General features: G+C 39.3%; 3 protein-coding genes across 14 annotated transcripts in view; 1 reads left to right on the top strand and 2 right to left on the bottom strand.

The window, feature by feature from the left end:
* LOC127439250 (centromere protein P-like) overlaps positions 1-27,823 on the bottom strand; it is a 211,343-nt gene that overhangs the window by 95,962 nt on the left and 87,558 nt on the right. The gene's annotated exons all lie outside the window — the stretch shown is intronic.
* Positions 805-2,142, bottom strand: LOC127439253 (coiled-coil domain-containing glutamate-rich protein 1-like). The gene has a single exon (XM_051695448.1). It carries the CDS (start codon positions 1,739-1,741, stop codon positions 1,109-1,111), a length of 633 nt encoding a protein of 210 aa, XP_051551408.1. The 5' UTR covers positions 1,742-2,142; the 3' UTR covers positions 805-1,108.
* On the top strand, positions 7,339-27,674 carry LOC127439242 (nischarin-like). 12 transcript variants are annotated; one of them, XM_051695422.1, is made up of 19 exons: positions 7,339-7,500; positions 8,127-8,210; positions 8,305-8,487; positions 10,545-10,593; positions 10,801-10,964; positions 11,440-11,535; positions 11,629-11,724; positions 15,208-15,360; positions 15,461-15,529; positions 15,645-15,830; positions 15,929-16,057; positions 16,596-16,709; positions 17,900-18,017; positions 18,832-18,947; positions 19,043-19,098; positions 24,266-24,416; positions 24,695-24,752; positions 24,987-25,148; positions 26,817-27,674. In XM_051695422.1, exons 1-19 carry the CDS (start codon positions 7,420-7,422, stop codon positions 27,200-27,202), a joined length of 2,451 nt encoding a protein of 816 aa, XP_051551382.1. In that variant the 5' UTR covers positions 7,339-7,419; the 3' UTR covers positions 27,203-27,674. The 12 variants fall into 12 exon arrangements, 9 of the variants coding, with proteins under 9 accessions (XP_051551382.1, XP_051551383.1, XP_051551385.1 ...); XR_007896889.1 differs by lacking the exon at positions 26,817-27,674 and having other exon boundaries at positions 24,624-24,752; positions 24,987-25,077; XM_051695423.1 differs by lacking the exons at positions 24,695-24,752; positions 24,987-25,148; positions 26,817-27,674 and adding exons at positions 22,859-23,045; positions 23,451-23,543 and having other exon boundaries at positions 24,266-24,414.

Below are 27,823 nucleotides of genomic sequence, written 5' to 3' on the forward strand. Positions count from 1 at the left end.
ATCGCACACATACATCACCCAGATGTCTGTTTGATGTGTTTACATCTGGAAGATGTATTTTTTAGGTTGTTTGCTCATCTGCAGTACATCAATAAGATGTTTCCTCTTTTGTCAGTAAGACGTTCAGCAGATGTCTGTAAGACGTTTATGATTTAGAATGTTTGTTAATCAGATCTTTTTAAGATGTTCCGCAGATGTCTTTGAGATGTTTGTGATTTAGAATGTTTGTAAATCTGATCTTTTAAAGATGTTCAGCAGATGTCTTTAAGACCTTTATGATTTAGAATGTTTGTAAATCTGATCTTTTTAAGATGTTCCGCAGATGTCTTTGAGACGTTTATGATTTAGAATGTTTGTAAATCAGATCTTTTTAAGATGTTCAGCAGATGTCTTTGAGATGTTTGTGATTTAGAATGTTTGTAAATCAGATCTTTTTAAGATGTTCAGCAGATGTCTTTGAGACGTTTATGATTTAGAATGTTTGTAAATCTGATCTTTTAAAGATGTTCAGCAGATGTCTTTAAGACCTTTATGATTTAGAATGTTTGTAAATCTGATCTTTTAAAGATGTTCAGCAGATGTCTTTGAGACGTTTATGATTTAGAATGTTTGTAAATCTGATCTTTTTAAGATGTTCCGCAGATGTTAATTAGAATGTGATGCTTCCCAGATGAAACACTCTTAAACAGACACCTCGGAAATGTAAGTGTTATGAGTGAACATTATTAACTCAACAAAATAGAAAGATTTTTTCCAGATTGAGTGTTAATAATGATTTATGTAAGAAGACAATTAGACAGTGAATATAGCAAAGTGTTGATTTATTATGAAATACGGTCACATGGGATAGTTTTGCAGTACACTGCAAGTGTATTTTTGTCATGAGTGATCAAATGATCTCGATCGTGATTGGCTGGCCGGTCTCACTCCCACTTTGGCCCCTCTTATTTTCCGCCCATAACAGATCGACCGTAGCACATTATACAGAATAAACAAACAAACAAAGAAATGCCTTGACATTGCAATCAGCAGATTTTGTTCTGAAAATCACAACCAGTTCATGCATGAGCAAATTGATGATGCAAGCATGTTACCTAGTGGCAGGTGTCTAAATACAAGGTGCCACTGTGTCACAAAACTGTTTGAAGTCCCTTTGCATGAAATCTTCACTTTGCATCATGTCATCTTCGGATGGGAAATACTGCATGCTTTCTTCTTGATCGAAGTTGAAGAATGAAAACGGCTGGCATTGGTTCAACTGTCGTGCGTAAAATGTGGGCGGCAGTTCTGGACTGTCCAAAAGTGCGCCTCTAGCGTTCTCGAGCACACCCAGGTACGAGTCCATGTCCGCAAAGTCTATTTCACAGTCGGACCCGCTGTCGGTGCCCACCGAGTCCGATCGCATATGCATCATCTGGTATTTTTCATGCATGAGGAATTGGTTGGTGTTCCTCGGCGCCCTCATGCCAGGCGCTCGGTTGCCCTGAACGTTGGCAGGGCGCAACGTAACCATCGTGCCAGGCGCGCGCGACAGTCTTGCGCGATTTTTGCGCATTTCTGGACAGTGCGCTCTTCTTGCGTGCCTCCTTCCCCATTTGTGCCACCTGTGTTTACCGCTCCCTTTGCTTCTCCTCGACTGGTTCTTCACCTTTTCCGTTTCCTTGATGGAGTGTCTGTCGCCACAGACCTCCCAGTGGCATATCATGCCCCTTCCGCACATTTTCTCCGCGTCGTAGAGCATCAAATAGTGCGCTCTCACATAATATGAAGGCAACAAAGGCTGCTGCTTCTCCTTGGTTTAGGGTTTGTTTACTCGTGCCTCTCTTTACACGATGCACCCCCTCGGTCGTCTACCTTTTTACGATCTTTTCCGATTTTTTCTTGGTCACTGGCTTTCGATGGCACATAGCCTGGCGCAGTGCCCTCTTTAAAGGCAGCTTGACGCGCGTCTGGCTCTGATATGAGACCAGTCACACCCCCTCCTCAGCTTTTTTTCTTGAGTTGGTCTTTTGTCTAGTTTTAAAAGTAAATTTGTTGTCTAAATGTATTAAGAGTGGTAAAATGTGTTTGTAGTTTGTTTTACTTGGTTAAGTGCCAACAAACTACGTATTCAGTCCTCTTCTGGCTAACTGACTGTCTCAAAATGACAGTTGAGATATGGAAATTTGTTACTTGTGAGGTATTTATAGTGTCGGATGGCGCCAAATGGCTTCGTAGGGTTGGGGGGGTGTTCATTGTTGCTTGAGGAAAAGTATTTATAATTGGTTTAAAATCGCTATATTAACATTACACATGTACTAACATAGCTTTTTATTATTTGTATTTTTGAAGCAAAAAATCTTATTTCACAACAAACGCGAATATTTTCTTTTCTCGAACACTCGCCCCCTCCCGACATCACAATGGTATGTTCCTGTTCGGCTCTCTGATTCAGTTTCTGATCTAGGATCGGTTGCTGCTGTTCTAAACTATTTCTCTTTCATAAATGGACACGATTTCAGCAGATGCCAGATCAGATGAGAAACGTCACTACGACAAAGTGTGTGTGAACGTGAATGATGTGGAAGATGTGAGGACAACAAACTGATGGCTGACTTAGAAGGGGTGGTGCTCTTTTCCGTTTTGTTTTTGGTCGACATTTTTGTTTCTCTGGTCAGTTTTATATATGGAATGGACTCTCCGTTTTCCTTATTGGGATATGAAATGTGCCATAGATGTATATAAACTCATTTTATGCTTATTTTCCAACGATATGACTGATATTTTATGTTAATATGCAAGTTTAAAAACAGATATGAGGAAAAGGCATTTCCCCAAACACTAGTGGTGAATTAAAACACTGCCTTTTTGGATTTACCCCCACATCGAGCTTGATGAACCGTGTACAAGATGGGAGCCTTCACACAACAGCCTGATCTGAACAAATAAACAAAGAAATGACCGAGTTAATGCTTGAATAATTGAAATGGTGAATGAGTGAATAGATATATATTCCAAATAAAAAATGTGTCATTTAGAGCATTTATTTGCAGAAAATGACAACTGGTCAAAATAACAAAAAAGATGCAGTTTTCAGACTTCGAATAATGCAAAGAAAACAAGTTCATATTCATTTTTAAACAACACAAAACTAATGTTTTAACTTAGGAAGAGTTCAGAAATCAATATTTGGTGGAATAACCCTGATTTTCAATCACTACTTTCATGGGTCTTGGCATGCTCTCTACCAGTCTTTCTCTACCAGTCTTTCACATTGCTGTTGGGTGACTTTATGCACTCCTGGCGCAAAACATTCAAGCAGCTCGGCTTTGTTTGATGGCTTGTGGCCATCCATCTTCCTCTTGATCACGTTCCAGAGGTTTTCAACGGGGTTCAGGTCTGGAGATTGGGCTGGCCATGACAGGGTCTTGATCCGGTGGTCCTCCATCCACACCTTGATTGACGGGGTTGTGTGGCATGGAGCATTGTCCTGCTGGAAAATCCAATTCTCAGAGTTGGGGAAAATTGTCAGAGCAGAAGGAAGCAAGTTTTCTTCCAGGATAACCTTGTACATGGCTTGATTTATGCCTCCTTCACAAGCCTTGCTGAAGCACCCCCAGATCATCACCGAACCTCCACCAAATTTCACAGTGGGTGCGAGACACTGTGGCTTGAAGGCCTCTCCAGGTCTCCGACTCTCCCAGTGTTTCCCAACCACATTAGTGTGCCGTGAAAGAAAGTCAGGTGTGCCGTAGAAAATGATAAAATTCCACAAAATAAATACATGCATAAATAAATAATATTAATAATAAAAAAATAATCGGTGGTCGGACTCCCACTTGACTGATTACAGCAGTAGTCAATCGCGTGCTTGGCAACCGCAGTCCTACTGAGGCAGATCGGTTGATTGGTTACAGCTACGGCCAATCGCGCATTTGGCTACAGCAGCGCATGCACAATGAATCAGGGCGTTTTCCAAATGGCATTTTTGCTCCCTTGAAGGACACTTTGGGAGGGGACGTTACTCGAAGAGTCGTTTCAAACAAAAGTAAGAAAGTTTATTTTTTCACAAAGGGCCCTTTTTCAATACTTTTAGTGAAGGGTAATTTCAAACTGTAATGCCATGCTCTCTTTAGAGAGCCCACATCAAGAGCGTTGTCCTTTGTAGTGAGTAGGGCACAGGGATGATAACTTTCGATTGGGATTTGCCCGTGTCTGGGAGGAATGGAGCTTGAACTCTAAAGAAGAGGCATTTGTGAAACTTCTCATTTGTCAACAAGCTGAATGACCTGGGACATCATGTACTGACTGTCTGAATGAGAGGGGCATGTTGTTTGTTCACTTTGGTATCTTTTGTCTTCCTTGTTCATCAAGGAGAGAAAAGGGCAGAAGAGCTATAATTAATGTGTAAAAGTGAGTGATATTTATACACGTTAAAGGACTTTCACATGACTCGCGTCAGCGCTTCCGAATACATTGAAGTCTATGAGGTGACGCCACTTTACACCAAAGTGTTTTTCCACACCTTTTTGCTTCACAAATAATATCTTTATGAGTACAAAGCAACAATAAATATTTAAAAATTGTCCAAATTTGTGAAGAGTTATTGAATGTCTCCTAGTTTCATTTAATTAAATATGACCTTATCTTTTCATAATATCAGAGACCCCAGTTATTGAACTAATTTAAATTCACCAAGAAACTGCTAAGACCTAAACATAAACAAGTCCTTTTATTAATTTCTGCTATCAAAGCAATTGCCAGTTTTTTTTTCTCTCTTCCAAATACATGTTTTCAATGTTTATTGTGCACATCTCCCGCTTTCTTGCGTGGCAATCTCGTAAAATCGCCCCTCCATGACGCATTCTGCAACACTTGTCATGTGGAGGGCATTGCGCCGCTTGATGCTGGCGTTGAACTGAGCGCTGATGCCTCGACTCAACTCATTTAAAATGTGCTTTACAATGATGAATTGAAACTCAAAATTATTATTATTTGGCTATTATTGTCATCTTTTCTGATAAAAGTCATGCTCAGCAGTTTAAATCTGTTGGAAAACAATACCGTTCAGGGGTGTCAAACTCAGTTCCTGGAGGACCGCAGCCCTGCAGAGTTTAGTTCCAGCCCTACTCCAAAATGCCTCCTTGTAATCTTCAAGCACTCCTGAAGACCTTGATTAGCTGCTTCAAGTGTGTTTAATTAGGGTTGGAGCTAAACTCTGCTGGACTGTGGCCCTCCATGACCCGAGTTTGACACCCCTGCGTAGATCTTTCCAATTTGGAATGCGCAATTCCCAATGCGCTCAAAGTCCTTGTGGTGGCGTAGTGACTCGCCTCAATCTGGGTGGTGGAGGACGAATCTCAGTTGCCTCCGTGTCTGAGACCGTCATTCCGCGCATCTTATCACGTGGCTTGTTGAGCGCGTTACCGCGGAGACATAGCGTGTGTGGAGGCTCACGCTATTCTCCGCGGCATCCATGCTCAACTCACCACACACCCCACCGAGAGTGAGAACCACACTCTGGCGACCACGAGGAGGTTACCCCAATGAGACTCTACCCTCCCTAGCAACCGGGCCAATTTGGTTGCTTAGGAGACCTGGCTGGAGTCACTCAGCATGCCCTAGATTTAAACTCGTGACTTCAGGTGTGGTAGTCAGCATCAATACTCACTGAGCTACCCAGGCCCCTTTGTGTGTTTATAATTCTTAAACTTTCTACTGAAGTCAGTAGATTTGAAGTCATGCAAGTTTTAATGAAGAAGAAGGTAAGGACGTTATTGAAACTCACTATTATTAGACTATTTTTGTTGTCTTTTTGGATGAAAAATAATGTCTAAATTGAAGGAAAACTATAGATCTGCTTTGTTCTTTTAATGCTTAAACACTAAAGTCTCTTGGTAGATTTCGGTCGTGAACAACCCAAAATGCTTCAATGACTCGCTTATACCACATAAGATGCTCATTTGTCGCCACCGAAAAGGGGTCACTGAACTAATCAGTTAATAAAATTGAACAAATTTGTGAAACAGAAGCAAGCCACACCAAAATACCCTTTATTTTTGCAGCTAATTCTGCACAATTGTTTTGTTAATTTGCTCTACTTGAATCATTAAAATTGCTGGAATTGGTGCTTTTAGCTAATTCTTAAAAAATAAATAAATCCCCGGAAAAAATTTTCATGGACCAGTGATTCTCTCACCTTTTTCGCCCTTCATGAGTTTGCATTCCTGTAATTTGCTGTGGCATTGCAAGAATTAATTTGCAAGAACAAATCAACTAATTAGAAAACAAGCAAATCTGTTGTTTGTTCATTACCCAAGTAGTACTCTTGCCACCTGTGACCTCATTACACAGCATACCTACATGACTTCGTAGTGGTGTGAGGTGGTATTTTTTTATTCGTAAAAAGGGTGTGCAATGGGAGAAAAAAGGTTGGGAAACACTGGTCTAACCATTAGACGATCAGGTGGAGAATCGGTGATGATAAGTCATATAAGTTGTTTTATTGTGCATGGAGAGGCTCCCTTCATGGGGGCTGCCATGTTGGAATCACATGACCAGCCAACCTTTAAAAATGTCATTTGCATTAGCGTCATGAATTCTATTAAATACAACCAGAGATTATTTAGCAGAGCCGGTCCACTTTTATTAAAATGAATGGGAGAAATTGGAACGCTCAACCAAGAAGCTCTGAGCGCCCAACGGTCAACGGATGTAGAAAAGCAGTCCAACCTTTACAGTTAAAAGAGCCAATCACCTTTTAGACACAGACACCACCTTTCAATCAACTCTAAAACGCGCATGCGCATTAGCTATACAAGCCGGGAAAATTACGTTTTGTAGCATAATATGAGATAAAGAATCACAATTTATGATACAAGTATTGTGCGATTTTATTTCTGATTTGAAATATGTTCTCTGATCGTAATCTTGTCCAACCGTTGTTAAGATTTTGGTCTTTCTCCATTCAAGTAGATAAGAGATGCACTGGCATGGCTGGAAATAGTCTCCCGAGAGTGTTCCAAAGATGGCCGACAGTGGACTGACTTGCTAGAAAGACTTTGATACTTGAGATGTGCTGGGAATTACACTCCCCCCCCCCCCCCCCCCCCCAGAAAAAAACAAACAAAACAAAAAACAATGCACAAATTACATAAATCTCACGAGGTGCAATAGCCTACGATGTTGGACATTGTTATTAGATAAATTATTTAGCCTGTGAAAAATATTTTAACGAGACTTTATATAAATCCACTAAATGTGGCCGAAGTTGAAGGAACATATAAATAAACCTTACGACAGGGGGCGGTAAAGCTCTAACCGCCTGTGATCGCCGCTGTCTGTTGGAAACACGTGAAGGCGGAGCTTCACAACAAAGATGGAGGCGCGATGTGACAGTTAGAATTTCATTTTTCAACTCGACATTGCGTTCAGCTGAAGATGGACGCGCCGGATATATCTGAACAGAGCGCAGAGAAACGCGTCAGCATCGGCGGATCAGAGCTGGTGGAAAATTACACAGTCAGTATGATTTTTTTTTGTTTGTGCACGTTAAATGCATATTCATGTAGATTATAACAATCTGCAAATAAATAGGCTTAACTGAACCAATCAGAAAAATAATGCTTGTTCTATTGCATGAAAATATATGGTTGATATTTGGTTTTATAACTAAATTTGTTCGATATTTTATTTTATTCATGTGTATTGCACAACAATTTTAATAAGAATTTATTGTTATACAAAGCTTATATAGTTATATATATTTAATCTTTATTTTAAAATATAATTTTGCATATATTTTATGCAAAACTATATTTTAACTTACAGTATAAACATTTAGGGATTTGCATCTGATTTATGAATCTAGACATAATGTGCCAGTGTTTTGGTGTTTGATTATTGTTAATTATCATGTGCATTATTAATTATACTTGCAGTTTAGATGAGTCTCTTCCTGGGATTTCATTCCAACAATACAGTGTCAGAGGTCACTTATAATGATTTAAATGCTCATTTGCATAATATATCGTTTATGATTAGATTTATGGGTTGTTTAAGAGAGTGGAGAGGCATTTGTTTGTTAGTAGAGACTCTTTGATTGTTGTTATTGTTACCTAATATCATAATATTCTCAATCATATCAGGTTTACATTATAGAAGTAAAGACTGGAGACCACAGTTGGACCATCAAGCATCGCTACAGCGACTTTCACGATTTGCATGAAAAAGTAAGTGAAATCGTAACGTTTTTCAATAGGTTCCTTATAAAAATATCTCAGATATTGACAGCGTGTCCAAACTCTGAAATTTTGTCGACTTCAGCTCACTGCGGAGAAAAAGATCGATAAACATCTGTTGCCACCCAAGAAGATCATTGGCAAGAATTCCAAAAGCCTTGTTGAGAAGAGACAGAAGGAGCTGGAAGTTTATATCCAAACTCTCTTAAGCAGATTCCCTACAGCGACCCCAAAAGTCTTGTCCAACTTCCTGAATTTCCACTTATATGTGAGTGTTCACGTACTTCTGAGAGAATTGAAGCAGAAGATTGTTTTGTTTACAATAGATTATCACGTGTAAACAGAAAATTCCTCTGATTGTGTTAGTTTCTCATATCTGATATAGTCTGGTTAAACATAGTTGATGTGTACTTTGTGCGATTGTTCTTGTGTAAACCCAAAAATGCATGCTTGCAACTTTTACTTTATTCTGTGATACAGTTTTGCATTAAAATTGTCTGAAAATTAAGCAATAACTCCAGCAATTCGTGTTAGATTGCATCTTCCCAGTGGTCCTGTTATCTGCCCGCTAGCCATGTTTTCTCGCTGATAGTAGTGGTATTGATATTGACCTCTGAAGGGCTTTTGTCTGGAAGAGGCATATGACCAGCTGCAGTGTTTTTTATTTTTTGTTGTTGTTGTTGTTTTTGTCGAGGAGAAATACTCTGTGTTTTTGCCCTGGATGTCAATTGCATGCACGCATACAATAAGTTGGAGTTGGATGCTTGCATGCAATAGTGCATTTTTCAACTCTTTTCCTTAGAATATGTAAAAAGGATGCACTTTAAAAAAGGAGCAACAGGATATCAAGAGGAAATCTAAGGAGTTTTTGCATTCCCCTGCAGAGATCTATCAGGAAATGGATTGGAAAAAGCACATGCAGACCATTAAAGCTAAAGCTAATGTAATTACATTACTGTTTGTGCCGGTAAAGGTTTTGCAGTGTAATCGATGGTCAAAGTGACTGGTTGTAATGTGTTATTGTCTAAAAATGGAAGTACACAGATTAGAGGTCGACCGATATATCGGTTTTGCTGCGACATCGGTTTTACCGATATATCGGCACCAATAGTTGCTTTTTTGAACTAACTCCCTTGCAAAAAAAATCTAGCGTTCTGGCAAGCTTGCCACTCATTCATTTCACATGCAAATGAGCTTACGATTTGCCGCAAATAATTGCCTGAAATTTGCAGCTCTTCACCGATAGTGGTGAACCTGCAGCAAACTTTTGGCAACAATGGGCAATTTGCCGCTACTTGCGAACACTTCTAAGGCAAACCTGTGGCAGCAATAAAGAGTTTGCCGCAAAGCTTATTTGCATGTGAAAATGATGAGTGGCAAATTTGCGGCAAGTTGGCCACTGGGGTTTTCCAGAACTCTCAATTTTTCTAAGGGAGGTTATTGGCAAAAATCTGGTCTTCCTGATATATCGACACCGATATTTATTTTCCGAACTATCAGCAGTTTTTTAAAATTGTTATTACTTGATGGTTCAACGGTGTAACAGCGGCCTCTAAAAGTAAAATAAAACAATCACGAACTCTGCGTAGAGAAAGGTCTAATTTGTTACAGTAAGGTTATAAAAATGTGCGCTCCAAAGAGAAACTTGTTTAGTAGATAAGTTATCATAATTTCATGTTAATATTTCATGTTAATTTTGACTGACGATTTGCGTGAAGAAAAGGACAAAAGTCTGTTTTTATATAATACCGGATTACCATACAGTTACGACGAGCGATTGCGGATGATCTACTGTTGATGGATTACTGCTCATGCAGTATTTATTAGCCCATATCACAATGTTAACTTTATAGTGTTTATATTGTAATACATTGAAGATAATCCTAAGAGTGCATTTTTTGTTTCAAATTTGTGTTTGTGTTAGCTGGGAGCACAAATAAGAATCTCCGGTGGATTCCGTTCTTCATAGTTTCAAGTCCCACGTAATGCACCAAATTGATTTTTTTGTTTTTTTTTTCAGGTTATTATTGGGATTTTGGTTGGACAATAAACTGCAGTTGGGATTTTATTCATTTTGAACTCTTGTTGCCTCTATGTCTGTGCCCATCACAGGATGGAAAGACTAAGACAAATTTTTAACATTCAATTACTAGATTTGAAAAACTATCAGCCTGTTCATCAGTTATCGCCTTTTTCTGTCAGGTTAGTTATCATATCTGCAAAATCCACTATCGGTCACCTCTCATACAGATGAAATAAGGGAACCGAAATAAGTTTGATGGCACAGAAAATTGCATTTTCATCTTTGAACTTCTGTATGTTCAGGAAATCAATGGAATTGCGGCTGCCCTTGCAGAAGAGCTGTTTCATAAGGGTATGTTGTTATGTTCCTAAAGTTATTACATAGTCCTAGAATTGCATTGATTGTAAAACTGAATTTCAGGGTATTTCAATTTCTTAAATGGGTTCAAATGTTTACCCTTTTCAAACACAATTCACATTTCTTCTGAAAATGTGAAAATCTAGTTCATCTTGATGCTCAATGAAGAAATCTGGTTATGAATTATGTCTTTTCGTGCAGGTGAGCAGTTGTTAGCTGCAGGTAAGGTGTTTCTCCTGAGACCCCTGCAGCTGTACGCTGTCACCCAGCAGCTGAAACTCACCAAGCCCACCTGTGCCAACGGAGATGCCAAAGCTGACATCGGGCACATCCTGGACTTCACCTGCCGCCTCAAGTATCTCAAGGTTTGAGTTTTAGTCACATTGGAGTATGAACGGAATTAGGGGTGCATGCTTCATTAGCGGCTATATCAGTATCGGCTGATTTAAAAAAATATATTTAAAAAAATCAGCCGATCAGTTATTAATATTGGTCTCAATGCACTCTTTGGACAAATAGTTTGCCAATATATATTTTTTTATTAGTTTGTTCAGTATCCAATATGATGACTGATATTTAATTTTTTTAAAATAATTGATAAAGTCTATGTAATTTTTGGTTATGTGAGGTTTCAAAAGTACTAAATTGATGCTCTTTTGATACCTGAGATTGGAGCTTAAGTAAAATAGTAGAAGTTTATAATATTATAATAAAAATAATTATCGTTTTTTGGTATCCGCCAAATAACAAAAGTACTGAAGTATTTTCCTAGTGGTAATATTATCTAGTGCTATGAGAAAAAGAAAACATGAACATTGTCATTGAACTTTCTAAACTCAGATCCCTGGATCGAAAAGAACGGTGGGAACGAGTAACATTGAGGAGCAGAGCCTTCCATTTGACCTGTCCATCTTTAAAGCACTGCTCCAGATAGAGGTAAAAACATTCAACTTTGTGTAAAGACCATGTGTAACCAAAAGTACATTGAGGGTGGTGGGGATTGTTAATACTAATATCTCTCTTTTTTAGATCAGCAATTGTGATGCTGGACAGATCAAAGGTCTGCCCTCTCTGAAACCCACTCTGAACACACTCAGCATACACCTCTCGGCCAGTAGTATGAAGGTATATTTGAAGATTCTGTCGGTTTCTTTAATAATAATGCACAATGAGAGGCTTATGAGTGGGCCATCTCTAGAAACAAAAGTTGCAAGGAATTTAATTTTTCTTTAGTGTCAGTTAAAATGTTACGAAGTTTAGTTTTAGTGTTGTTTATTGTCAGTTAATGTCACAAAGAATTTAGTTTTTGAATTTCGTTTAGTTTTAGTTTAGTTTTGAGTTTTAAGGTCATGAAAAAATGGTGTCTTCAGTATCAGTTAAAATTTCTTATCACGTGGCTTGAGTGCGTTTCCGCAGAGACGTAGCGCGTGTGGAGGCTTCATGCTATTCTCCATGGCATCCACGCACAACTCACCATGCACCCCACCGATAGCGAGAACCACATTATAGCGACCAGGAGGAGGTTAACCCAATGAGACTCTTCCCACCCTAGCAACCGGGCCAATTGGTTGCTTAGGAAGCCTGACTGGAATCACTCAGCATGCCCTGGATTCGAACTTGCAACTCCAGATGTGGTAGTCAGCGTCTTTACTTGCTGAGCTTCCCAGGCCCCCCTTTTTTAGTATTTTCGACATAAACGGGAGATTTGAAATCGGTCTATAATTAGCCAATTCTCCAGGATCAAGTTGTGACTTCTTAATAAGCGGTTTGATAACTGCCATTTTAAAGTTTCTTGGGAAATGTACTAAGGATAGCGAGGAGTTAATTATATTAAGAAGAGGTTCTGAGATTACAGGGAATACCTCTTTTAAGAGCTTCGTTGGTATTGGATCTAACATACATGTTGTGGCTTTTGATTTTTGTTAGCTCTCCATGGCCTATGACAGCGAAGGATTGAAGTTGCACATGAGGAAAATTATGAGACACTGTTTTCTGAGGTGCTGTGACAGACGATTGCATAATTCACATTTTATTTCTGATTATTTCAATTTTATCAGTAAAGAAATTCATGAAGTCATTACTATTGTGCTGCGACGGAATATCTGGTTCAGCTGAGGCTTTATTCCTAACCAGTTTAGCCACAGTACTGAATAAACACCTAGGATTGGTGTGGTTATTTTCTATGAGTTTGCTAAAATATGCTGACCTGGCAGCTTTTAGTGCCTGTCTGTAGCTACAGACACTATCAATCCATGCACCGCGAAATACCTCTAATTTTGTATTCTTCCACTTGTGCTCCATTTTCTGAGCTGCTCTCTTGAGAGCATGAGTGTGATCATTGTACCATGGTGCGGAGCTTTTTTCTTAATTTTCTTTAATCGAAGGGGGCGACACTATCAAGATTGCTAGAGAAGACTGTATTTATATTTTCTGTTCTTCTGGACTTTGGGGCATATTGAGTGTATGAGATAGATCTGGAAGATTATTAGTGAAGCTGTCTTTAGTGGTTGAAAGAATAGTTGTACCCAAACGATAGCGTGGTGTAGATTGAGTGACATTAGCTGATCGCAGCATAAAAGAGACGAGGTAATGATCTGAGATGTCATCGTTCTGCGGTAGAATTTATATAGTATCAACATCAATTCCATTTGACAGAGTTAAATCTAGCGTATGATTATGGCGATGAGTTGGTCCTGTCACATATTGTCTGACTCCAAGAGAGTTTAGAATATCGATAAATGCTAATCCCAATATGGAATTTTCATTATCTATGTAAATGTTGAAGTCACCAACAATTAAAGCTCTATCTACAGTAACTATTAGATCAGATAGAAAATTCACCAAGGAAATCGGCATAAGGCCCAGGTGATCTGTATACTGTAGCAAGGGCAAAAGACAACAGAGTTTTTTTATTTATATCTGACAGTGTTACATTAAGCATTATTAGTTCAAAAGACTTAAACTTATATCCTGTCCTCCGAATAACACCAAAAACGTCACTGTAAATTGTAGCAACATCTCCTCCTCAACCCTTCAGACGAGGCTCATGTTTATAAGAATAACCTGAGGGAGTAGATTCATTTAAGCTAATATATTCATCCGGTTTAAGCCAGGTTTCAGTCAAACAGAGCACATCCATTATCTACAATGATCTGTAATAATTTAATTTACAATTAGTGCTTTGGTTGAAAGATATCTTATGTTTAGTAGCCCTACCTTTATATGATGTTTATCTTAAAACATTTTTTGTTTGACCTTAATCACATTTTTTCTAGATGATTTAGTCAGGGTATGTGTTTGGTAGTTCGGGGAACAGACACAGTCTCTATATGATATCTAGGTGATACAGTCTCTGTGTGTTGTAGTTGATGTGACCTGTGTGACGTCTCAAGGCAGCTAGCAGACGTTCGGATTAGCCAGTTTGTCTGCTTCCTGACCTGGGCTCTAGTTAGTCAAATACTATCACTTAAGACTGAGTCAAATTACTAGAGAGGAGAGTGGCACCTTCCCTGGAGGGATTGAGTCAGTCTCTCTTTAGCAGGTCAGGTCTACCCCAAAAACTCTTCCAATTGTCTATAAATCCTGTGCTATTCTCTGGCCGTTCAGTGATACTAATCTACCATAAACCTCAACACCACGACGAGCAGGGAGGGGGCCAGAGCATATTACAGTATCTGACATCTTTTTCGCAAATTCACACACCTCTTTAACATTATCTCTAGTGATCTCCGACTGGTGAAGCCGGACAGCATTAGTGCCGGCATGAATAACAATTTTAGAAAATCTGTGTTTAGCATTAGCCAGCACTTGTAAATTTGATTTGATGTCAGATGCCCGAGCCCCCGAAATGCATTTAACAATGGTGGCCGTAGTCTCTGTTTCCACGTTTCCTTAGAGTCACCAAAAACAAGGGCTCTTTCAACATTATTCTCAGTGGGTGCATCACTGAGTGGGGAGAATCGATTGGAAACCCTAACAGGAACGGGAGAGTGGTGTTGCTTTGCCCTACGAGTATGCTCCTACGTCACCCAAACGCCCTGCTGCAGGGGCTCTAGAGCCAGAACCAAAGTGTGTGTGTTGCTCGCTGTACTACCCGCATCCGAAACAGTCTCTACCGGCTTCTGTTTCTCACTGACCTCCACTAGCATTCGGATACGTGTCTCTAACTCATTAACCTTCCCCGTCAGCCTGACTAATTCCTGACATTTATCACATGTGAATCCCTCACTGCTGACAGAAGAAGCTATAGTAAGCATGTGGCATGTAATGTAACTTTTTCAGTGTTAAAATACCTTCTATCCCAGCTTAATATGTAGAGACAACTGCAAGTCATTCAAAGGTTAATTTTTCGAAAACTGTAAAAGCTTTTTCTCTGTGGCACTGTAAAATTCCTGTGTTTGTTTAGAGCGACCTGCTTAGACCCACTCCAACAACGTTTCTCAATCAATGGCGTACGGTTATTTTATTTTAGTCAATTTTATTTTAGTTTTTAGTTGTATTTAACAAAGACAAGAATTTTATGAACAAAAAATAATCTTAACAGTAAACCTTTTCATTGACACTTAAAGCTGTTCATAAAATTGACAAGATGTGTTTTTTCCTTGACAGGAAATCTTAGTTCCGGAAGCATCTGAATTTGCACAGTGGGAGCCTGAGGGTGTAGATACAGACTGTCCCGTCACAGCGATTATTCCCACATGGAAGATGCTCACCACTCTTGACATGAGCCGAAACTTCATACGCTGCATAGACGAGTCAGTGGTGAGTTGCGTATTCAGTTTTACACCACGTCGTTGTGTGTTTTCTTTGATCTTTTGACCTTGAAAGTTGATCTTTGCTGATTCCTTTTTCATCTTTGTAGAAACTCATCCCTGAAGTTGAATTCCTTGATCTTAGCTACAATGAGTTGTCTGTAGTGGAAAACCTTCAGGTGGTTGTCTCAGAATGATTTAATATCATATTGATTTTAAAGTGCTTTAAAGATTTGATATGGATGAACTAATAACTACCAAAGTATTAAAATAGTTTCCAATATATTCATGCAGCATTTGTACAACTTGGTTCATCTGGATCTGTCCTTCAACAAACTCACTGTCCTGGAGGGTGTTCACACTAAACTCGGGAATATCAAGACTTTGAATCTGGCTGGGAATCAGCTGGAAACGCTCTCCGGTCTCAGTAAACTTTACTCGTTAGTTAACTTGGACTTAAGCAGCAACAAATTAGCCCAGGTAATTGATGCTTTTGCGCTAGCAATCATTTTAGTGTATATAAAACAGCAAAACATTGTAGTTGAAATTCAAAATTCTCTCCATTTTGTTTTTCTCAGCTGGATGAAATTAAACACATTGGCACTCTTCCCTGTCTGGAAAAACTGACTCTGGCCAATAGCCCCATGTGTATCATCCCAGACTACAGAACTAAAGTTCTGGCCCAGTTCTGTGACCGGGCTTCTGAGGTACGGCACTTTTTTATAGTAGATTTCGTCCTTTTAGATCATTTGTTTAATCTTTATCTAGGCCTTGTTGTGTCTTTGAAGCTGTCTTAAACTTGACAGAAATGATTGAAAATACATTCTCTTTGCAGGACATAATATACACCAGATGGTTTCAGTTTCCAGGGTTACGATGCTAAGATGCAAAAGATTGATGAATTATAGAGTGTCAAATTACATGATTCTTAGAGATGTTAGACAGGACCTTTTTTTTTGTAATTACATTTTTTATTTTTTTTATAAGATTAAGATAAATTGGTAAAACTTAACAGTAAGGTTCTATACATTAACTTTACTTAAGGTATCATGAACTCCAAATTAACTTACAGCATTTATTAAACGTGGTTAATGTAGTTAAATCTTCTATTGTTTATTGTTATTGTAGTTATATGCTAGTTTATAATGTTCTGTATGCTATTGTTAACAGATACAACATTTAATGCGCTACTGATAAATTCTTAGATCAACAATGGAGAAATCTTTTTCATTTTTGACCTTACAGGTGTGTTTGGATGGTACAACCACCACAGAGAAAGAGCTGGACACTGTGGAAGTCCTGAAAGCCATTCAGAAAGCTAAAGAGGCCAAAGACCGAATGGCAAACAATAATAAAAAGGTATTTTTAAGTGTTTATAATTACGTTTTGATGCTAAATTTAATACAAACTAATAAAATGGAAATATTGTTACTTTGTACCAGTACAATTGTTTAGCTTCAGTTTAAGGTACATTCGAAGATTTCAATCCTAGATAGCACACATACAGTACATCTCTTAGGTGTCTTTTAAGAGCATTTCATCTGGAAAGCATCGTATTCTAATTAACATCTGCTAAACATCTTAAAAAGATCTTATTAACAAACATTTTATATCATAAACACCTCAAAGACATCTGCTCTGAGATTAAACATCTTAAAGACGTAATGCAGATGAGCAAACAACCTAAAAAATACGTCTTCCAGATGTAAACACACACATCAAATAGACGTCTGGGTGATGTACACGTGCTATCAAGGATGTGCCAGTGATGCCCAAAAAAGCAGACGTGCATTAAAGGATGTAATCTGATTTGTGAGAAAGACATTATAAAGAGTGTAATTATATTATATAGTCAAAATATTTCTCTTAGATCAAGCTTTTTGGTGTTTTAAAGGTGTGCTGGTGGCTTGTTGCTTTTCAGACAATCAGTCAACAATCACAAGATGGTGAATTATGTGAAAAGTAAAGGTCTGGCTTTATGCCCAGAAATGTGTGATAGCATCTACTGCGTTACATTACAACAACAAATATCCTACTGAGTCAGAGGAACATGAGTCGTGCTGCCTCCTCCTGGCCAGAGCCTGATAGTGACTGACTATGACTGTGCATTTATATAGTTTATAACATCTGCTTTCTGGTGTGCTGTCTAAAGAAGTTTGATTAAGCTTAATACATTGTTCCAATTTATTTATATTATGGTAGTAGTTTTTATGTTGATGAAAGATTATGAAAACAATTTTTTTTTCTTTAGAATAACATGCAATGACGAATCTTGCACAGTCAGACCAGCAACATGTATTATGAAAGTAAATCAGGTCAGTTTTGATTTGTAGTTTTTTCTAAACATTATTTTGAGGCCTTTACACATTTAGTATGTGTTGAATCTACCGCCCCAAACCTTCAGATGACATATTTTTCTTTAATTATGGAAATATAACTCATTCTGCGATTTGTCTTTCCCGCATAATACCCTTCACTGAACTTGAGAGGTCTTGCATGCGTTTAATCCCATCCGGTTTTGCTTTTGAGCCTGATGTTATTGTTGTCAGGTGAGTTACGTCTCAGGGCAGGCCGCGGGTGGGCCACAGTCGTCGTCCTCATCTTCTCTCGTCGTGCCGCCCTCCTCTTCCTCCCCCTCTCTGTCCCGTTCCAACTGCTCCAGTCAAGGTAATCATGTATGTATCGCGCTGCTGGGATGAGGGGGAACACAACAACGTGCAAAAATAATCCCCCCAAAAACTGTTGCGTAATGGTTGTAAATGAGTTATCAGAACTATCTAAATCTTACTACTTTCAGGTAGTGGTTTTCTTTGCACTAGTGATCTCTAGTTCTTATTTAATTATCAGTACATCTCTGTTATACAAATGTGTTGCATCGGGACTGATTATAATGAAGTTTGGGTTATAATGCTGTGTCCATTTCTGGTCTATAAATGTAATAAAACAATTTCATTGGCATTTCCTCAGTGATTTCTCTCAAATCTTTCCTTTAAATGAATATAAGGTACATCCATTTCTATCTATATATGTTATTAATTTGAATTGGTTGCTCTAATGCAGATTGGGCCTGATTTTCAAACTATTTGATCTCTCTGTTTTCTCCCGTGTGTTAGTTACTAAGCAACATCCTCAGGGTGCTTTAATAGACTTTCCATTTTTGAAAACAGCATCTAAATATTCAATAAGCGTTACATAATCATAAGATGTGATTAGAAGAGTTTTCCCAAACATTCTTGGAAAATTATTGCATGTATTGAAGTTGCCACTGTTTACTGATAATCATCTATTCAAAGACCAAGGATTAAAGAAATATGATACCCAAGTAAATGATTTGGGAAACTTGAATTTTCAAGAAATCAAATGCATGCCATTTCATATCAGCACCTGTACTTTAAGATTTTCATTTTTATATCTCTGTGATTGATCTAAAATGTTGTTGATAATTTAGTGTCTTTATACTTCTTATCCTCCTCCCTTACAGAAATAACTTGTATAGAGAAAGCTTTTGTTTCCAAAGAGATATTAACTCCTGTGGATTCTACACTTACCCAAAGATGCTATGATGTTTACAGCCCACCCTGTGAGGTTATCTTGCAGGTAGGTTTGTAAACTATAAAACAGTAATTTAAGATTATTATTCTGATTTTATCAAAAAGAGAGGAAAAAAAGAATGCAATTTGTAAATTTTGCAGGTGCAAACTCAAATTGATTCCTGTTTGTCTTCTGGTGTCCCATGTGAGAGCGGCAGGTTAGTTCTTACTACACTTCTTCTGTAGTCTCTGTTAGGCCCGAAACATACTATGCTGGTACGTAAACACAGACACTTCTAGCTACACAAACTCAAGTGCATATGTCGTTGCATTCTGAATCACGTTAAGACCAATTCATACTGCCCCAATAGACTCCAACATGTAGCGTACATTAGCGTAAACTATCGTCTTCTATGGTCAGTTTTCTCTTTCAGGACAACTACTGTCATGTCAGAGCAATAGTTTTAAGAGAATCTTGCTAAGCAAGTTTGTTGAACTGTCAACATGTTTATAGCTAGCTGCGTGTATAATACCTGTTAGGGTATACTTTGTTTTTCTGTGTGCCGCTTCATCTTGTGCATGGTTGGGCGTTCTAGCCTTCAAAGTATACTTTTTTACGACTGCGAGGACGTACGGCTTTGTGATACTCTTTATCAAGGAATCAGCCAATGCTAATGTAAATATGGTGATCTGGTCTCTTTGCATCAATGTTGGAGAAGGTTTGAGTCAACATCCATCTTGTTTGGTTGCAACCGACAGCTCGTTTGTTGTTTTCCGTACACGGTCTGAAGAACCAGCAAGCAGCTTGCAGGAACTAATGGGCAACCTTCAGATAGACTTGGTTGTGTTGTACACCGACATTGAGACCTTTCAGTCTGACGTTCCAGAGGTTTGTGTCTCCTTGAAGGTGAAGTCCAGCAATACTCAAATGTTCTTTTTCTCAGATGCCCAAAGTTTGAAGGACATCCACTCTCATGTCAGTCCTCAAGTGGACGAAACTAACGAGCAAGTTATATGCACCTCGAACACATAAATGTTCATCCGACAATTTCTGAACACTTGGGACTTTGAGGAGAATGAAGGCAGTGTGAAAGCCGGACACTTGATCCATTTTGTTAGTCTAGAGTTGTTGTCTACCTCTGACAAGAACGTCGCAAACAACCCACAACTCCCAAACAGTGCACCTTCAGACGTTTTATCTCAAAACGGCCTGTTAGAAAGCGATAAGGACCAAACCTCCAATCCCATGATCCTCTTCTTAACCTCTCGCCACCTCTGCATTCTTAAAGTTGACTTTGTCACTCTAGAAGCCAGAGACTCCTTGGAAGAAAACGTGATGCGTAGCTGCTCCAAAGTAACGTGCATTCCGCTCTTTCACGCTGCTCAACCCAAAGTACAGGTGTTCATGTAGGGCCATCACAAACTCTCACAGTTTCCGTGATGACTATGTTGTAGAGCTGATGGCCGGTCACGAACGCTTGACCACAATTTCTGCGCTGCCACAAGACAAGTTAATGTTCCTGATGGAGTTCACCCGGCTCCGATCCAGTCTCAGGGAAATTAAGACCATCGATCAAGAAAGGCCTCTTGAGAGTGAACAGTTGCCCTGCCCCCACTACAACCATCCAAAGAATGCCTAACAACAGGTAACGGAGCTCCATGTAAGAAAGCAAAGTATTTCTAACAATATGTTAGCATATATCCCAGTTTTGACCCCAAGCCTACAACCACTAATAAGATGTGTTGTCTTTACAATCCAATTCAGTCCAACATGACCAGGGCTGATGAAATTAAATTACTTTGTACCACTTGCATGAGATGTCGCCATAGATTGGCGCTGTGAATGTTATTACAAGGACTGTCTGGAGCAACCTGAGCCTGGCTCAAGGGCCCAATGGTCATTGCTCGCTTCTTAGAGGAAGCGAACCAGCAACCTTCCGGTTACCAGCCCTGAGGCCAAAGTATATTCTAGTTTTCTGCATGGTGCTACGTCTGGCACAGTATGTACAGACTGTCTGCTTGCAGCCCAGTTGTTCTAGACCAGTGGTTCTCAAACCTGTCCTGGAGGCCCCCCAACACTACACATTTTGGATGTCTCCTTAATCAAACACACCTGATTCAACTCATCAGCTCGTTAGTGGGAACTCCAAGACTTAAATTGGGTGTGTCTTCAGGGGGCCTACAGGACCGGATTGAGAACCACTGTTCTAGACCATGCGTGAGACATAACAGTACAAAAACGAAGTATACCCTAGGCTTTTACCACTACAATACAATGAGTTGTGGGCTAGTAACTGGAAGGTTGTAGGTTCAAACCCTGCAAAGAGCAATCCATTTGTACTAGGGCTGAAACGATTAGCTGACGTTATCGGAAACACGACAATAAGAAATTGTCAACAAAAATTGTCGTTGTTGAATAGTCGTTTGATCTCATTTAATGTAACATGATATCACATTAAACTCTAGAGAGCAGCACTGCAGGAGGAGAGGAAGAATTACACAGCTCACAGTCCAGATGCACTCTTAACTTTCCAAAGAGCTTCAGGTGATGTAGATCGCAAAGTATGAGGAAATTATAATGCAAAAATAGAAAATAAGTAAATACAGAAGCGCACTCGTTGTGGAATAAGTGGCGCTGCCGCTCTGCTGAAGCAAAACTTGCATGTTGAGCATCTTTAAAGGAAACACCCCGGCATTACATCTTTAATGCAGTTCTATTTAACGCGTTATAGCTTTATTAAAGTTCAAATAATACGGAAGCAGATCATGTAAATAACTACAAACTCTGATACTGGCATTTCTCTGTGCGGTCAACGCCTCTTCTATGAGTTGTGCGAATGTCCCAATCTAAGGGGGAGAGAATGAAACTGCATCCGGCTGGTGTACACTCTGTCACGGGACACTCGTCCCTCGAGCACGCACGCTTAATGCAGCTAGACTATAACGTGATGACTCGTGACTTATTGAATCATAATATATGTGTCACTGTGCATTACTTATTGTGAAGAAAATTGGCAATATGCAGCTTTATTAATAAGAGAGAGTTGTGTTTTTGAGAGTTAAAGATGGAGTGACGTGAACCAAAAGATGAGAGAGGGAAGTCTTCGCCCCATTACACACTGCAACAAAATACGTTTTTGATTTGTTTTTGTTTTGGCTTGTTTTCCAATATAAATATCTAAAACTCATTTAAAACAATGTACATTTTCTTTAGCAGCTATACTGCAGAAGAGAATATTGTTATCTGAGAATGTTGAATATAATATTAAAAATACAAATATTTTAAAATATTTAAAAACCTTTTAAAAAAGTTGCATTCACCTGAGAAGCAGCATATAAGATATTTAGACTCACTTTTAGAGAACAGATCTTGAATATAAGTATATTTTGTCTTTACTGCACTCGCAGAAGTATAACGAAGTGAAAAACTCTTATATACAAAATACACTTATATTTAAGATACATTCTCTTAAAGCAAGTCTAAATATCTTATATGTTGCTTATCAAGTAAATGTATCTTGTTTTAAGGATTTTTAGACCATTTTAAATAGAAAACAAGACAAAAACACTTGATAATAATAGGATTATTTGCAGTGAATTTCTTTACTGATTAAACTTAAAGTATTTTTTCGCTTTAATTCAGTGAATGTCATTTAGAGGTATTTTTAAAAGATGATTTTGTCCTCTATTGTTAGTAAGCACGTGTAATACAACCTTTTAAGTCGGGCACAAGCTGAATAATCGTTTAAGAGGTAATGATTAATCGCGGAATAATCGTTCTAATAATCGTTAGATTAAGCATTTATCAAAATAATCATTAGTTGCAGCCCTAATTTGTACCCTTGATTGAGATGCCTAAATTTAGGTTGTTCTGGGGAGATTGTTCTTGTGATAACTGTATTAAAAGTTGTTTTGGATAAAGTATGTGCTAAATGACTTGCTTATTTACAGTAGATACACTGGGTTGCTTTTTCACAGTGTTGCTCAGGAAGTCCCGAGGCCCCATTTAACACTCTCTCTGCTGTACCCTGCCAAATCCCTCATTCAGCAGCTAACGGAGGACAACCAGTGTCCCTCACACCTCTCTCTGTCCTCTTCCCTACTTTTCCTCTCGTCTCTGAAGGGAGAGCAGCTTGTTCAGTTCTTCCATGACAACATCACAGAGGCAAGTCCCTTTTACATTTTGCTTGGAAATTAATCGGTCAAATTGTGTGGGAACCCTGTAAATAGAAATGTTTTGGCTGGTCATGTTTTAAAATCAGGTATTTGTTCATATAGACTTTTTTTAGCGTTTTCATCTCCGTCTCTCTATAGCGTGAACATTGGTTTATCTCTTGGGTTATTCTGTAGCTCTGTTGTTGTCATCGCACTGTATTCCTTGATTTGTCTTTCCGGTGGACCCCTCCCTTCCCCGGCCCTGTACACGCTCTTGGCCTCTGCACGTTTGTTTATTTCCTTTGACTTGTTTCAGTTTGGCAGCTGCTTTGTTTTCAAAAGGCAAATGACGGAACGATTTTCCACTTTCCACTTTGTATTGATGTCCTAAGCAATCAGAACCTTGTTTTTACAGGATATCCTAGACTTGAATGTATCACACTGTGGTGGTAGGGGCGTGGTTGAGCGCCGGCTTGTGAATGGAGTGTGAGATCAGGAGATGAGCACGGTAAGGATCATCACCTGGCAATGATTGTCTCTAACAGCTGTTTGTCATTGCAGTGAGAGTTGGAGACTGATTTAGGAGTGAGCCAGATGCCAGTGAGGCAGAGAGACAGAGCTACCACACGCACCCAGAGACTGTGCTGAATCGTTTCCGCTGAAAAGCGTGATTTTGAGTTGTTGCCGCTGAAAAGTGTGAATTTGAGTGTAAAATAAACAAACCTTATGAGTTGGATTCGCTGTCTCCTGCTTCCTTCTAGATCCCGAGTTTCGGCACCAGTGTATCAAGGTTCAGGAAAGGAGGAAGCGGGAACCGGATCAACAATTAACAAGACTTTAATCGACACAAATGCAGAACTGAAACATAACAACAGACGGCGACACACAGCTCCGTGTGTCTCTCTCTGTCTCTCCCTCTGGTGTCCACGGCTCCTCCTTTATCTCTCTCCCACTGATTGGGCAACTCGTCGCCGGGCGTGCATCCTTGTGACCCGGCCATGCCCTCCTCCTCGTCACACATACACTACTATTGAAGTCTGTAGCATGATATGATCATTGACCTACAATAGAGCATAGAGTATAGTAGTTTTTCACTTTATTTTCTATACTTTCAAATCTCAAGTAGGCGCATTTTGTTTAATGCCTGCTATATTATATGATGAATAAACTGTGACCCAGACTATGTCCATGTCTAAAACTGAAGCTGGTTTTCTCATTTTTGGTGTGCAGATGGAGAATGAAGAGCTTAAACGCATTCTGTGGACATCAGTGCTCTTCTATAAATCTCCTGATGTGGAGACCACCGCTTGTGTCCTGCTGTCCAACAAAGCCATATATTTCATCCTGGACGATACAGCATCCACACTCACCAACCAATCCAGTAAGCATGACCTGAACATACAATTATTATGCCAGTAGTTTATTCTATGTTTCAGATATATTCTTTTTAGATCTATTAATTTTCATCTGCTCTTACTATTTGTTCTATGATATGCATCACAGATCTATGCCATTTTCTAAACCAGTTTAGCTAAAACTCTGCATAATCACACTCAACTGAGAACAATAAAATTGATTAATCTTGCAGTGATGTGGACTTGGTAGCCATCCGAGCACAAGGACACTGATTTCCTCATCTCCTTCTGTTTTACACTAAAGCTGAAGGACCTTCAGAGTGTTACTGTAGGATTGTTTGACCAATACTTCAGAGTCATGGGTGAGTTTACTGGAACAAGCTACACTACTGGTCCAATTTACCTGGTAAAAATACGTCAGAGTGCCCGTGATTGGCTTATTTGTCAAGTAGTGATCAGTTAAAAATAAACCGTTCCAATAAATACAAGTGCATGTAAGGCAAGGTTTTACCCAAGACCTTTGGATGCAAGAGATCAGTTTGGAAAGAAACTAAATGTTGAGAGGCAGTAAGCTTAATTTCTTTCTCTCTTCCAAGGGCCCTCAGCTGATCACATAATTTCCTGTGTGACCTGTGACGGTTACGGTACACATCGGTTCCTCCAGCAGCTGATGATGGTTTTGTCTCTGCTGGAGAAAGTGCCCTCACCTGAACCCTCTGAGCTGGACTTCTACTCACAGTTTGGAAACAAAAGCACAGGTATAACAGAGTAACCCCCTTGCAAGCACAACAATGTAAAAATGTCATGAAAAGGTTGTGATAATGTTTATTTCCTACATAGTTAATGCGACAGATTCAAAAAATCCATTCACTAAATTGAAATTATATGAATAATAATGATTGACAGTTGAATTGCCCATTGAGTCGAACAGTTAAGCTTTGTGAAAAAAAACACGTTCCACAAGCTTTATGACTTGGTTGTATTTTGGTCATAAACATACAGTACATCCCTTAAACAAAAGTATTGTCGCTGCGTTTTTGAAATGTTTCATTTGAATGTACAGATTGTCCAAATCCTAAAACATTCGATAAATGTTACAGTTTGGTACTGAATGTCTTTGGCAATACAAATATGTAAGCAACATGTTTTGGTAGTTTTTAAATTGTTGGTTGTGGTTGCTAGAACGTTTTTGAAATGTTGTACTGCAACATGACCTTACTTCAAACAAAATGCAGTGTTGCGAAACATTTTGGAAACTTTTTGTGCTTGTTGGGCTTAAGCCCAAAGTATATTCACGTTGTCCGCGTTGCTGATCGGAACGCGCACAGTATGCTTGACACAAATTTCGTTATCAGGTCTGTTGGCGTGTGGCCCAGATTTTCTCGACACGTGGACAGTCCTCATCTGTGCGCATCATCGGTGCACGAGCCTGCCGTTGACTGTACTAAAAGAGTATCACAAAGCAGTTGTAGTGTGCATGCGTCAAACGTGTTTGTAAAGGGCGTAGCCAGGAAATTACTTTTGGGTGGGCCTCAATAAAATGGATTTAAAAAAACAAAACATTTTAACCAAATTTTCCTTAACAACAGAGAAGCTGCACATTCAAACAGTTCTTTCACACTTTCAGAAAGCTGAATTTATGCATTTTTAAAACTATTTCATAAATATATTTGAAGTCAAAGAATAATCTCGGTGGGGCCTGGGTAGCTCAGCGAGTAAAGACTCTGACCACCACCCCTGGAGTCGCGAGTTTGAATTCAGGGCGTGCTGAGTGACTCCAGCCAGGTCTCCTAAGCAACCAAATTGGCCCAGTTGCTAGGGAGGGTAGAGTCACATGGGGTAACCTCCTCGTGGTTGCTATAATGTGGTTTTCGCTCTCGGTGGGGTGCGTGGTGAGTTGTGCGTGGATGCCGCGGAGAATAGCATGAAGCCTCCACACTCGTTATATCTCCACGGTAACGCGCTCAACAAGCCACGTGATAAGATGCGTGGATTGACGGTCTCAGACGCGGAGGCAACTGAGATTCGTTCTCCACCACCTGGATTGAGGTGAGTCACTACGCCACCACGAGGACTTAGAGTGCATTGGGAATTGGGCATTCCAAATTGGGGAGAAAAAGAGATAAAAAAAATAAGAATAATCTCAGTAACACTTTACAATAAGGTTCCATTTGTTAACATTAGTTAACATGAACTAACAATGAACAATACTTCAGCATTTATTAATCTTAGTGAATGTTAACTCCAACTTATACGAATACATTTTTAAAATCAAAAGTTGTATTAGTTTATGCACTATGAACTAACATGAACTAACAATGAACAATTCTATTTTTATTATCTAACATTAACAAAGATACGTGGGCCTTAAGACCTCTTTCGGGTCTCCACTTTGTCAAACTTTCACTTTTTTTATTTTATGTCAGGTAAAATGGACAACTACGAACTGGTCCACTCCAGCAAAGTGAAGTTTGTGTACCCAAGCGAGGAAGAGATCAGAGACCTCATGTTCATCGTAGCGGAAAGGAAGAGCGCTCAAGCTCTAACGTACTCCTTCAACATCCTTCTGTATATGCTAGTCTTCCAGGTCCATGTTGTTCCGGGACAAAACACCCAAAACCGGAGCCTTCTACAGCCCAAAACTCTCATTCTCACTAGCACAGATGTCTTTTTATTGGACGAAGACCACATCAGCTATCCCGTGCCTGAATTCGCAAAAGAACCGCCACCAAGAGACAAGTACCGCGTCATGGAAGCCCAGCGCATACGCGACCTAGACCGTGTGCTAATGGGCTACCAGACTTACCCTTAAGCCCTCACTCTGGTGTTCGACGACGTTCCCGGTCCCGATCTTTTGTGCCACCTCAGCATGGACCATTTTGCGGACAGCGTCAGGATGGGCGATTGGACGCAGGGTGTCGGAGGGGCCAAGGGCAAAGTGCAGTGGTGTATCTTTGTACCGGAAGCGGACAGCAGAGAACGGCTTATATCACTTCTGTCTCGCCAGTGGGAGGTGCTGTGTAGCCGAGAACTACCGGTAGAGCTAACGGGATGAAGCGTGAATAACTCATTTTCGCTACGGAGTAAAATCGTAAAACATGATTTTCACCCATCTGCGATAAACATTTGTATTTGTTTTTGTATTATTTCATCAAAATGCATCCTGGGAAAGCTGTATTGTAGAGTCCACACTATATTTACTCTACCTTTCACGTACATTTTGATTTTGCTCACTTTTCTATCGTTTCAACACAATGCATCCTGGTAAGTTATATTGTAGAGTCCACACGAGTGTAATATTTATATACTGTATTTTTATTTTGTCTCAGTCTTCAAATTTATTTTTGTTTGCTGCTTTTCAGCCATATTTATGTGCTGCTGTGTACAATCGGCCAAGTATCATGAAATGTGAGATGTCTGTTAAACAGTTTTG

The sequence above is a fragment of the Myxocyprinus asiaticus genome, chromosome 50, assembly GCF_019703515.2.
Source record: "Myxocyprinus asiaticus isolate MX2 ecotype Aquarium Trade chromosome 50, UBuf_Myxa_2, whole genome shotgun sequence".
Lineage (NCBI taxonomy): Eukaryota > Metazoa > Chordata > Actinopteri > Cypriniformes > Catostomidae > Myxocyprinus > Myxocyprinus asiaticus.